Raw genomic sequence first — 13,519 nt, forward strand, 5'->3', positions numbered from 1 at the left:
ATCACATAGAAACGTGTACGTGTGACACTCGTGTGTCTTCGCGCCTCTTCGGCCGGACTCGTCGTCACGTCTCCGTCTCCATTCCTCGAGCTCGATTCGCGTTATCTGATTGGCCGAATCTGTTATTCCGCTCAAATGAGCAGCGCTGTGATTGGCTGGCCGGCGACTGCGTCACACCATTAAAACAGGTTTTTTACTTGAGGTTTCTTCCTGACAGCGACACATGTAGAATCACCAAACAACGGGGCCCACGGAGCGCAGACACGGACCGTCACTTCCAGCCTCTCCACCAGCGTCCTTTATCGTCTTTCAGTCATTTTGCCTAAATATTTCTCCCACAGAGGAAAACTACGATATGCACAGACCTGTAATGTTACTTGCAATGGGCTCCTTTCGATCCGACGACAAAAAATAGCAGCAGCAAAACAGCAAGAGTAAAACGGGAAGCGTCCAGTGGAAATACTATCTGATAACTCCATTTGCTCCGTGCTCCGCTTGTTGCCGGTGAATCTCCGAGTGCTCCGTACTTTTTGGGACTGTTAAAGCCCTTCTGTGCACGTCGCGACGCTTGAAGTTTTTAACTTTACAGGCATTACAGCAGTCAAACGAGGTGGGTGCTCGATCATTTCTATTACCACCATGTTGTCCTGTCTCCTTCAAAAATGTAATTCATGCAAGCAGTCGTGTATAAATGTGGGCACTTCTTACAGCAAAGTAGCTCAGTTCAGTTTGAGTCATTCACGCCTTGTCTTTGTTTAATTGCGAATCAAGCCCACGTCGGTAGCATTTAGATTTAGATTTAGATGCGCATTTAACGCGCAACACCACCGCTAGATTTCTTTCTTTTTCAGTGGAAAAAGGGGCCGGGACTTTCTAATTACTACTATTATTAGCGGCAGCACATGTCTTACTAATACATTTCCTCCTCTGTCTCGTTTTTTTTTTTTTTTTTTCATGGTCTCTGCCCGTGTAATTATTTGAGTTAGCCCATTTAAGTTGAACCAGCCCCTTCCTTCATCGAAATAAGAAGAAAGTCTCCTCTGAAACTTGACGATGGTCCGGCTTGTTTATCCACGGAGTCATTTTCAGGTCGACCTTTTGATTCATGTCCTTTTAGATTTAATCAGCACTAAAGTCCGCTGTGTGTGTCCCGTCGCTAATAGCCTGGCTGAATGCTCGTCTGTGTGCACCCTCCTCCCTCCCCAAGGCTAATTAGCCTACCTGCCTTTCAACAAAGATTTGGCTTTATCCTTGTAGTCTGCCTGACCAAATTGGAGAGGATTACATTTGAAAGAAGTCGCCTTCATTTTGAAGGTAGAAAAATGCCTGCATGGCATTGGATTAGAACACTTGGTGTCATTATTGCAGGCCTCTGGTGGTTTTTTATTTTACATTTTTCACCCAGGTCAAAGGTCACGGAAGCGTAAACAGTCGCATTCAAACATATCTGTGTGTATGTTCAGAAAGAATCCAATTGAATGTTCACTGATGCCAAAGGGAGAAGTTGTGTCACGAATTGCTGTTTGACATTTCTTGACTTGTGGTGTTATAAGTTAATGTAAATGAATCACAACAGATCCAGTGACGCAACAACAACACGGGAATGAGGCACAGATTAAGGGTAGATTAGTTCACCTGTAAAGTCATACCTTTATACTCTCAACCACATTTTTTCCGTGGCGCGCGGTGCTCGACACACGTTTAGCTCATTTCCAGAATTTGAAACACTTTTCTTGCGAAGTCTCTAATCACGCATCATTGTCTTGTGTCCCGTAGGGACAATGGTGAATCCCGGAGGCAGCAGCCAGCCACCAGCAGTGGGTACAGGTTCTCTGTCCTGGAAGCGGTGTGCAGGCTGTGGGGGCAAAATCGCCGACCGTTTCCTCCTTTACACCATGGAGAGCTACTGGCACAGCCGGTGCCTCAAGTGCTCCTGCTGCCAGGCCCAGCTTGGTGAAATCGGCACGTCGTGCTACACAAAAAGTGGTATGATTCTCTGCAGAAATGACTATATCAGGTGAGATGGACCAATAAGTGCATACTTGCTGTTATTGACATGTATAACTTCCCCAATGCTGTTTATAAAAGTAAAATAAAAAGTAGAAAGATTTGTTTTTTCTCAGACACCATGAAAGGAACAGATCAAATATAATTTCTGCACTTTGGACTTCATTAAACTGATCTTTCATAGTCATGAGACATGTGGATCACCTTTTCTTAGATGAAGCCTCTAAGCACGTTCTTGTTTGCTACTCGTGTTAAGTGAAAGACACAAATGTCTTCTGTGACATGATGGTTTCAGATTAGACTTGGAACTCTTTTCATTTTTAATTGTTTTAAGAAGAACCTTAAATTGACAAGGTTTTAAATAGTGCAGCAGTAAACTATTATTGCATTCATGGAGGTATAGAAGTGGGACACAAGGGCACGATGGTAACTCAAATAAATGATTGTAGGTGACTTGGATGAAAAGTAAAGCTAATCAACATATTATTCTGTGTTCTGAGGGACACCTGTCTGGAACCCTGTATGCATGTGCATGGATAAATCCAAATATAAAGTGTGCCTATTTGCTCTCACACCTACCTAATCAAAGGGATGAGGAAGTCGATTGGGTACTTCATACATAATGGGACCATAACGTAATTAAAATTGGAAGGGGAAAACGTGGATGCAACTTCCCACTTGTAATGAGAGTATGCATGGTGGAAGAACATATTATGGAACCATGAGATCTCTGTAGAGATAGAGATAAGAGCAGTGAGGGGGAAAAAAACATCTGACAGTGAGTCCACACAATTAAATGCTTTAATTATAGTCCCCCTCCATTTCCTTTAGTCCTGATGGGTTTTATCTAATGAGATCTGGTCCCTGGCTTGTATCCGCTCCCAATGACGTGTCCGAAATGAATGAGAGCCGCACTGCAAACAAAACATTTAATTAACCAAATTGGCTTTTGAGAGAAAGAAAGACAGATATAGAAGAGGGATTATTGTGAAGGCCATTTGCCGCTGTTTTTTTTTTCTCTCTCTCTCTCTTCTTAAAGAGGCAGGCTTTTATGTATAATTGACTGCCTCTATGACATTCATTTAAAGCTGATGCCGTACATAAATGCAGCTTATGTGAAAGTGCATGACATGACAGATGCATTAGGATGTGTGCGTGGCCTGCAGTAATACACTGATTGATACACTCACTGACTCTCCCATCAGTCAAAAAAAGATTCCAAAAACCTCTTGGACCAGCACCATCCTTGTAATCCAGCATTGCCACCATATGCTCTAATGTCGGAATTGCCGGTAACGTTGCATTTGATTTAGGGATCATGTTGTTTTCAGCTGGAGGTGATCTTATATCCGTGGGCTGCTAGTAGGAGAATTAATTTACTTGTGGCTGCTGGATTCAAGGAGAATGCTGTCCCTTTAATTGAATAAGCCTAGGTAATTAAATGGCACTTTTCCAATAGAACGTGTGAGGTAAATCTAATGGTTGGTTATTTAATATCACTTTGAAGTCTTCCCACTCGAGCACTATGACAGCAAAAGAGAATGTGAACTATTAGGCCAGTAAAAAAAAAAAAGGGATCCTAGAAATTAATTAAATCGCATGCAATTTAGGGGAAACGTTTATCTTGATTTGTCATAACAGAATTAATTCAAGGCCTTCAATTCACATGGGGCCAGATCTGTTACTCTGAATTAACCAAGTGTAATTTGGCTGATCCCCCACCACTAACCCCCCTCCCTCCCGCACCTAAATGCACCACTCCTATGGACGCACACCTCCCCTCCCCCCCCTTTTCCAAAACACGCACATGCACAACACCGATCCGTGAACGCCCTCCCTCATCCTGGCAATCTCCCCACCCTGCCCTGGCCTCAGCCCCTCCACCCCTTTCCTCTAATGCAGCTCTTGCCATTATGCAAAGCTCCGCTTCAGTATCAATATAGCCTAGTGCTTTTAAGGTGCTTTTGCTGCTGATGTAGAGAAGCATTTTTAATGGACTGTGTTGCAGAAATCATTGTTGTGGGGGTAATTTTACCCTACTCAAAGGCCTTGGTGAATGAGGTCTGCATTTACCAGACAGCCGCGCGGCAAGCTACACTATATTTCACCTGGCAGTCAGTGCTGAAATGAAATCCAATAGTCATCGCCTTTACAGACAACAGACGGCTCTAAATGTGTTTTTCCCCCTTTGTTATTTAATTTAATCAGACATGTTGGTTGCAGGAGAGTCCGATCCGGAGGAGAGCGAGCAGATGAATCAAAGGGAAACTGTCCTACAGAATCAAAAGATTTTCTAGAAGAGAGGGCGGTGCCGCCGAAACCAGATGTGTCATTGCAATTAAAGAGTCCCTTGGCTTTAATTACACTGACACGGGGTGTCTGCTTCACCTCGCCGCTGTAGGTCACTGACAGAGGAAGCCATTAGAGTGCAGTATCTAAGTGATATAGCAACTAAATTGAGCACCTTTCAGTGTCGGCTCCCTAAATCAAATACAATGCAGAATTAACCAGTGCTAAATCAATTAACTAGGTATGAGGATTCAGGTCTCTATTTTCCATTTCAAAACACGTTTGTCCCAGTAAAAGCAGGGACATTTGTGTTGTGATACCACGCTCAAGTAATAGATTCCTGTGCTTTGATTGGGATTTTCCAACTGATGAATAGACAAAATTTGCTTTCAGTGCGGTTGTCTTAATTAGAGCCATTTGGCATCACTTTGAAAGCAGATTTTGCTTGTTTGCAGATGTATCTGCCAGTTCCTTTGGTTTGGGTTGGGATGGTAGAAGCTTCTAATTGTCTTGCTGCGTCCGTTTTAACCTAATTTGTTAAATACTGCTAAGAAAATTCCCTTCGGTGTCAATGAAAGAATTAATTGCCACATCACATTCCCCTTTTTAATCAATTTTTAAGCCAGACACTTTTGAAAGACGCGCACATGTACACACACACACACACACATGTAAACCACTCCTCACCATCCCTTCCTCTTTCCATCCCTCCTTTTCCTTCTCTGCGGAGCATGTCAGATGCCGTGGTCTTATTTGATTGCTTAGGAAAAGTGCAGTGATAGAGCAAACACCCGGTGAGATATGATGACAAATGGGTCCAGATCCCAGTAAATTACTTTCTGCTCAAATCGAAATTTCATTCAGTTTGCTGCTCACCGAGATGAAGTAATCTAAATTGTGGACTCAGAAGGAAGATAGAAGGGAAGCTGGAGCAAGCATTTCATTATCAAGAGGCAGAGGGGGAGAGAGAGAGTGTGAGAGAGAAGGTTAGAGACGAAAGAGATGAGCAGAAGCAAATCTAAAGTGTTGACACCATGATTGAAAAGGTTAACCCATGCACATTATATATCAACCTGAGTAGTTCAGGCTTTCTAATGGAAACACGGCACTGACGGAGCATTCAGACAAGTCCTAATGGCAAAAGCACTATGTCTCTGCCTCCCATGTACAATCAAATCCTCTTAGACCCTGATTGCTTATGTTCCAGGTTATTATTAGGTTGGGAAAAAATGGGAAGTAAAAGTAATATGTGATTTCAGGGGAATTCATTTTTCTGTCTATATTGTAATGATTTCTCATCCCTTGTTCGGGCTCCGTTCCCCCTCCCGTTGTGCGTTCTCTACAGATTTGAAAGGGTGGTATGGAGTGACAGAGTTGTTGCTAACGTTCCCTGTAGGAACTCAACCTTCAACGATCGCAACTTTTAACACAAATTCTGTCGTCGTGCATTCTGCCGGACTTAACCCTTTTTTTATCGAGTCCATTTCATTGATTTGACCCCAAATTTAATGCCAGCTAAATCTAATATCATTGAAATGAAGCACCCATGGGTAAAATTCCACATATGTTTGTTTTTCAGTGAGGCTACCTTCGACTTCAAATGATGTAAATTTGCCAAAAAGGCATAAACTCTACATTTTTAAGGTCTAATTGCATCAACTAAAATGCATGCAGATGTTTTGTGGCTCAACATTTGTACTCATGTCTTTCCTCCGTTCTGTCAGATTGTTCGGAAACAGCGGCGCCTGCAGTGCCTGTGGTCAGTCCATTCCTGCCAGTGAACTAGTGATGAGGGCACAAGGCAACGTGTACCACCTGAAGGTAACAGGAAGTGACATAACATTTCTGAATTGAGTTTTAAGACAGTCCTGACAAGATATTCAGTTCTAAAGTTCTGCACCAGCTAGCTTTAGCGCTATCAAAGGAGCGTTACTGTCTCGCCTTGACAAGTATCTGCTTGCTTTGAAGCGTTGTTACAGAAAGGAATCAAATGCTACATTGTCCTTATTATGTTGGGTTTTGATCATTTCTCTGCCCCTCCCTTCCCACAGTGTTTTACATGTTCCACCTGTCGGAACCGGCTTGTCCCCGGGGATCGATTTCACTACGTTAACGGCAGCCTGTTCTGCGAACACGACAGACCTACAGCACTCATAAATGGCCATTTGAGTTCACTGCAGACGAACCCACTCCTATCTGATCAGAAGGTAAGTCCTTCATCCTTCTCCACCTGTTGTTGGGGCCAAAATTGTCACTAAAAAATAGGTTTGACATCTTCTATAATGTCATGTGACAATTAATAAATGAGAAGATAGCGACTACAAAATTGCTGTCCATATGCTACAAGAAAGAGCATGAAAAATCCTTTTCATGTAAAGTAAAAAAGACTCTTAATTCGCGCAAGAATAATCATCTAGGATAATATAAACCATAGACTGTTATAGTCCGTCCATCCGTACCGCTTCATCCCTTTACTGGGTCATGAAGACTATCTAAGCTGCCTTCGGACGAGGGTGGGGTACGCCCTGGAAAGGGTGCCAGCTAATGGCATGAGGTATCTGCGCTGCTAAAAAGTTGTAAAAGTTAAAAAATAATAACGATAATAATCACCTTTTTTGCAAAAGTCTTTAAAATAAACACTTGTCTTAATAGAGCGCTGATTTGTGACGCAGCTTCTCATAACATTCATGGTCTTGTACTGAGGCCACTGTAGCCTGGCTGTGTCAGCAGATTGTTTTTGTTGTTGTTGTTTTGTTTTTTTGCTTGTCCCTCACTGTTTCTTGACGCGGGGGAAAATAAAGTGCCTCTAGACATAAGATTCAAAGGACGCTGGATCATCCACAATCCACCCAAATCACCCACTTTGTGCTCTCCCTCACCACTAATGCCACCATTTTGTTGCACAGACTTCCACATTAGATCTAAAGGGGCACCAGAGTGCAGAAGATGATAGGCGTGCATGATTTGATGGCCTCTGTAGGTCCTATTTTTCTGCACTCTGCTTCACTGCAGTTGAAATATTACACTTTTTTTCTTAGGAAACCCATCATTTAATACCATCACAGGCGCCCAACAGGATTCAGATATTTTTGTTATTGATACAGTCACATCCCCACTCAAATAGTCACTACAGTACTTCGGATCAGTCAGCAGGGGATATCGGTTGGACAAGACATCGCAGTTTTCTTTCTTGTTTTACATTAATGTTGCCAATTTTATTCTCCTCCCTGTTGAGGCATGCCATTCATAGTCAATATCCTAGAAAGGATCCTTTATTTTAACCGTACCAATTGATTTTTCCAGTTTTCATCATCCACGAATCACGAAATAAGTGAAAATTCCGACTTCATTCCGACGCTACTTTTAATTTTTCCATTGTCATAACACAGACATGATGACATTTAAGAGAAAACCCTGAAAACTCTAAAAAGAAAATACTCTGAATGACCTGACTGGGAGCGCCTGGGTTCTTCTATCGTCCCAAGGTCAAAAATATGCGTCCAGTGCTTGAAGTTGAACAAAGAGAATGGTGTGGAAGCCACGATACATTATGGAAGCTGTCATCATGGATTTCCTCGGATTCAGCCTTGATTCCTCCAGTGAAATCAAAACAGAGGTCCTAATCATATATGAAGGGTAACTTCATTCTTTAGGATGGCTTCATTTTGCCTGCAGCAGATAATCTTTTTTTGCCTCCCAACAAGAGCTTTATTGATACCATGTCTGCACACAGAGAGATGTGGGAGGTGTTCGGAGTGTGTCTGACTGACTGAAAGAGGAATTATATTGTTGGGAGCATACATTTCACCTTGAGTGCTTTTGTGAGTACAGACGAGGTAGAGCTCCATTAAACCCCTTCACCTCCACGTCACAGGCCTTTTAAGGGCTTGCCACTTCTACAAATCAGCTCTTGGAGCTCTTAGAGCTAAATTGAAAGCCGTTGCATTATGTAGCTTAATTTTAAATGTCTGTTTAAGTCCTCATTCCCACCCTCAACATTTCATGCTGCATTGCTGGTGTAGTAAATATGAGGCCTCATTGTTTATTCATACGCTAACATCAATTGTAGTGAAAACAGCTGAATTATTGATGCTAAAATGCAATCTGAATATTGGCCCCAGCACTTTAATTATAGCAGAGAGAATTATTAAATAAACAGAGGCCCATCCTTTGGTGGGAACGGTCTCGGGATGCTCGTGTTAACGGAGTGAGCGAAGGAAGACTCCTCCTGCTGCTGAAGTACTTCATCACACAACCACATTCACTTTGCTTGGACTCAAATAGAATCCAGACGGCCTCAAATAACGCAGCCGCACAGGAGGATGTGCACTTAAACTCAATATAGCTCGTGTATAGATTGAAAATGGGGAAAGTTTTCAGAAGCGCTGGGCTGCCCACCGTTTAAACCTGTGTGATTCTCATTTTTTCCGACATTTGATGTTCAGTTATTAAGCTTTCTTCTCAGCTTCTTCCTAAACTCTTTGTTCAGAACAAACAAATTACCTCTCTCCCACAGAGCTGCTTTGACCCAGGGGAGAAAGACCCTCCCAGCGTCAGTCACTTTAATTAGCCCCCAAGTCGGAGTTTGCAATTACTAATAGACTGAAGCCCTCCTAGTGATTTGAGGGATGAAGGGGAAAGTAAATCACCCTTAGAATCATAAAAAGAGAGGAGAAAAAAAACATTTTTTTCTGTTTCGCAGGACTGAACACCTCCTGCAGTTATGTTGGAGCGTGGTTATAATTATACCAAAGAGAATTGCTTCATGGATGCACTTTTAAGTTAATGCAAAGTAAATGGGACACCAGATGGTTTTCAAAGCCTGGCTGATCAATAAATTAAAGACTGGAGCTGGCGGAAAGTTGATTCATCATCATGAAGTATTTATGGAAATTTTGTGAAGTGATAATGACAGCTTGGAATTTTGATTTTTATATTTATTTATTTCTTTTTTGTATTTCTCATTATTCAGGTGTGTTAGGCAGGAGCTGAGCAGGATGCAGGATGTGTGCCTTCATTATGGAACTTACTCATTGTCACCTGAGACAGCGTGGATCAGCAGCCCCCACTCAGCCAACAACCTGTCCACCCTGCCTTTTTAGCCCTTTCCCTTTGTCCTAAAGGAATCCTCTACACACCCTACCAGTAACTGTGTTTGTGCAGCCTGCAGCCCTTAGCATTGGCTTCTCCCCTCTCATGGGCGATAACCTGCATTTAATGCATCCAAGTCTGGACGCTGACAACTCCAGGACTTCAGGACTACAAAATATTAAATAACACAGAGGAGGATGTTAGAACTAAAGTGAGGGGGAAAGACTAATGAGATTATAATCATGCAGACTTTTCAACTCTGCGTATTTGGGTTGTTTTTTAAAAAAAAGAAAAAAAAGATGTGGCGGGATACCAGGACCTTTTCATTTTTCCTCTCCCTTTTCTATCCACATTTCCAACAACATGGTGTTTCCACTTTATATATTTTGTGTTGTAAACAGGGAATGTGTTTTTTTGTTCCCTTCGGTCTAGTGTGTGTATATATATGTGTGTGTATATATATGCAAACATACATACATATGTGTAGAAAGTATATATGCACACACTTACAGTATATACAATATATGGGGGGATTTTTGTGGAAAATAAATCATGAACACTCTTGGTGTATTTGTAAAACTTTCATGTATGTACAGTATGCATGTTATTGTTGTCGTCCTGGCGTGGCTAGAGTACATCTGACCCTGTCTGCACTCGGCTTCCCCCCCACCTGAAATCGCTAAACAACCTTGCTTATAGTCGGTAATAGAGACCACCACCATGATATTAATGCTGAATGAAAGAGAAAATTTATTTGTGATATTTTCTGAGACATTTGCTCCAATATGGTGTATTTAAATAATAAAAAAAACATGGAAGATTATTTCAAAAGCCTCCTTAAATTCATTGTCAAAGCTTTGGGAAGTCTACTAGACCTGCTGTGACTGTAGGAGAATGTGAAAATGTATATAGTTCAGCTTTTTAAATGTCAGAATGTGATATTTCAGGTCGCTGTTGGCAAAGTATTTCTCTCTTAATGCAATTGGTAATATTCATTCAATGGCTCATCTGTGTTTATCCTTTAAAGTCCTCTGCTGAGGATCCTGCAGGGCTGCCATTGAATTTCCATCCAATCATCAAGCCACATAATGAGTGTCTCGCTGAAAATGGATAAACATGTATCCTCTCCTTTTGTTCAAATGACCGTTTGCTATTCATCACGCTAATACCTGACAGAAATGGAGGAAAATGTCGCTTTGAAGATTCAATTACTGCAGAGAGAGAGCGAGGTGTCTCTTTCTGGCAGCCTCAAATTGAATGGGCTATTTGCAGAACAAATTGGTGTTTGAAGTCCTTGCAAGACCTAATAGGTCTGAAGGAGGAACCCGGTAATGGCTGATGCACTTATCCATGCAGTGTGGGCCCCCGCGCGAAGCTGCAGCATCACCAAACAATGCAGTGATTTAAGAATGAAATTTCAGATTTGGAAAACAAACATCCAAAGATTGGATCTATCTTAAATGTTTGTGCCTTTTTTCAGATTACAGGACACATTAGAGCCAATATATGAAACTTTGTAATTAAAGTTTGACAGATTTTGTATTAAAAAATCAAGGTATTGCGGCCACATAGAAATTTGATGTAGCAGCTTATTAAAGTTGTGTATGGAGTAATAATCAAATATTTAAAGGTTGATCCAAGCTAAAATATTGCAAGTAACAGAAGAGCCAACAGTTGGATCTGGTGTGCAAAGTTATGTTGAAAATTAACAGAATGTCATTTGGCTAACTTGGAAAAACAATGTCATAATGTTGACAAGGTTGCTATAACTATTCAGGTTTGTGTTATTACATGCACACACACAATTACTTCCTTTTAAAGTGAATAAGCACCAGTCTGACAGTGATTAAAGGCAATGTTCAGACTCCATGTCTACAATGTGGATGTCCATTTGGTCTGACAGTTGATGTGTTCCTAATCTGTATTTGTTGGTGAGTTCTGGATCCAACTAGGACAAAGCAATTTTCGTAAAAAGTCCTGTGTAAAGACAACGGAATAAGTAGAATAAACAAGTGTCATCGGATAACTGAGGCTTTTCCACATGACATTTAAATGGCACTTTGGCTGCAGGATGACTGAGGCATTTCAAACTGATGTTTCTGTTTACAGCCCTACGAACGTCATCCAAATGCTTTCCCTTAATACTGAAATGGCTGTAAAATGCTTCAGAGGCATCATCCTCATTTAGCTTTGATTTTAGGACTTTAAGGACGATTTGACTTATGAAATATGTTACAGCCACTGTGATGTGAAGGGGATCATAGAAGCAATTGATTTTTTTCCCACTTTTACCTGCTTAAAACGCCTCTGAGACCAACGGAGCCTTTAAGTATCAGATTTTAAAAAACAAATGATCCTTTAAGTTGATTTTGCTTTTAAGTCATCTCAGTAATCGACCTCTCGCCAGCGCCGTTCCGCGCTACGCTGGATGCTCCCGTTATGAAATCCTCTTGATTCCATTAAGCTGTTTACTCACGCACACATACAGGCAAAAATAAGCCGCACACGTGCCAACCGTGCACTTTTCCTACGTCACCGGCGTGCTCAAACTATCTGGGAGCTCAAAACTACTGAATTCATTTAAATCTAATCGGGTGTGCATGTTCCACATGTTTGAAAGTTGTCTTTTAAGTGGTAAAGGACTGGCAATATAGAAGGTTGGCCTGGGGGAAATCACGTCCACACTGCTGCTGCTCAGTCCTGCTCTCTGAGGGGAGCCTGCTGATGCGCCGCAACGTGATTACTCTTGATTAGTCACCTTATATTTATTCCTAATTACTTTACTACTTCATTTTGCCGCACATTTGCCGTAGATTATCCTTAATCTCCAAGTGATGGGGGATGGGGGTGATCACATCATCACAATCTTTCACTAATCAAATGGTCTTTAATGTCATGTCATAACATTATGGTATATGTTAACCTGTCGGAGAAGGATGCATCAAAAGTTATTAAATAAATGGCAGAACATGGTAAGAATGTGTTATTTCCATAGTAATCCAGGAACATGAACATGTCTATTTACCACCGAGGCTAGCCGGATGCTTTTGTCTTCATTCTAAAATGCAACGGATCCCCTGCGTTTGATGGCTCCGTTAAAACATGGCCACAAGGACAGACCATGTAATGTCGGCCCATCTGTTGGTGGCCCAGTACAAAGAGAGTGACACTACAAATAATTTCCCAAAAGGCTGGAGACATATGTAAATTAAGAGGGGGGTATGGGACGGTGAGAGGCTTACAACATTCATGCTACAAACCACCTTAAAAGTTGATTTCTTCATGTTTACTTGAATGTTTTTATTTAGGTCAAATATCGTTTATTAGTTATTCATGACCCAGAGCAGATTTTGCTGTAATGGAATGTTATTCTGCATTTCATCACACGCAGGATACTGTAAACGAATTCAATACGTTCACCTCTGTTTATTTACTGTAACACAGATTGCATCAGATCACTGATTTCTTTAATATTCCGATTATGGGATAAAGATGAAAGAAAACGCAGGGTTCTGAAAGGAATAAAATCAAAGTCCAATGTTCTGGGACAAAACCTTGCAATACATTATTACTGTTTATTGCTCCTGCTATAATGCACGATTCATTTTAAAATAGAAAACAAGTATTCTTGTTCTCATTTCCAATAAATATATGTAGATTCAATGATATAGATATGTTTTAACTCTATGTATTGTAGTATATATTATTCTTGATTCACAATTGCACCTAAGTTTCTAAATGTAACTTTCCTACACTGAACCTCCTCCACACCACTACGGAACTGTGATCTGATCATTTGCTTTTCCTCTAGTTCATCCATCCATCTGTTTTCTTGGATCTCGGCACCAGATTTTACCATTTCTGTAATTACACTGATTAGGTCCAGTGGGTTTTGTTTGTTCCTTTGTTCACTTGTACATCTCATCAACTATTTATCCAGTTTGGACAGAAATTGGGAAAGTGGCACATCTCATTAACTCAGCCTATCATGAGCATTATTGGATGTTATCAATGTAGGGACTGGGACAGTTTTACATGTATTATCTCAAATAACAGTATTAAAGTCAAATCATGGATTAGTGTATCATGGTGTATAGATAATGTTACATGCTTTGGGAGGACAGATCTGGGC

At 41.1% G+C, this 13,519-nt stretch overlaps 1 protein-coding gene across 2 annotated transcripts; it reads left to right on the forward strand.

Annotated features, from left to right (window-relative positions):
* The first annotated feature begins 206 nt into the window (after positions 1-206).
* Positions 207-10,210, forward strand: lmo4b (LIM domain only 4b). Of its 2 annotated transcripts, XM_057038633.1 has the most exons (6): positions 207-610; positions 987-1,089; positions 1,777-2,017; positions 6,021-6,117; positions 6,348-6,503; positions 9,269-10,210. In XM_057038633.1, exons 3-6 carry the CDS (start codon positions 1,782-1,784, stop codon positions 9,275-9,277), a joined length of 498 nt encoding a protein of 165 aa, XP_056894613.1. In that variant the 5' UTR covers positions 207-610; positions 987-1,089; positions 1,777-1,781; the 3' UTR covers positions 9,278-10,210. The 2 variants fall into 2 exon arrangements, with proteins under 2 accessions (XP_056894613.1, XP_056894612.1); XM_057038632.1 differs by lacking the exon at positions 987-1,089 and having other exon boundaries at positions 208-610.
* Positions 10,211-13,519: the final 3,309 nt, after the last annotated feature.

Source organism: Takifugu flavidus, chromosome 7 (genome assembly GCF_003711565.1).
Source record: "Takifugu flavidus isolate HTHZ2018 chromosome 7, ASM371156v2, whole genome shotgun sequence".
Taxonomy (NCBI): Eukaryota; Metazoa; Chordata; class Actinopteri; order Tetraodontiformes; family Tetraodontidae; genus Takifugu; species Takifugu flavidus.

Excerpts from the sequence above, each read along its gene's own strand:
- lmo4b (XM_057038633.1), top strand. The coding sequence starts at position 1,782 with ATGGTGAATCCCGGAGGCAGCAGCCAGCCACCAGCAGTGGGTACAGGT. Across the intron at positions 2,018-6,020 it reads TGCAGAAATGACTATATCAG|ATTGTTCGGAAACAGCGGCG; the intron begins GTGAGATGGACC and ends CCGTTCTGTCAG. Across the intron at positions 6,118-6,347 it reads GCAACGTGTACCACCTGAAG|TGTTTTACATGTTCCACCTG; the intron begins GTAACAGGAAGT and ends CCCTTCCCACAG.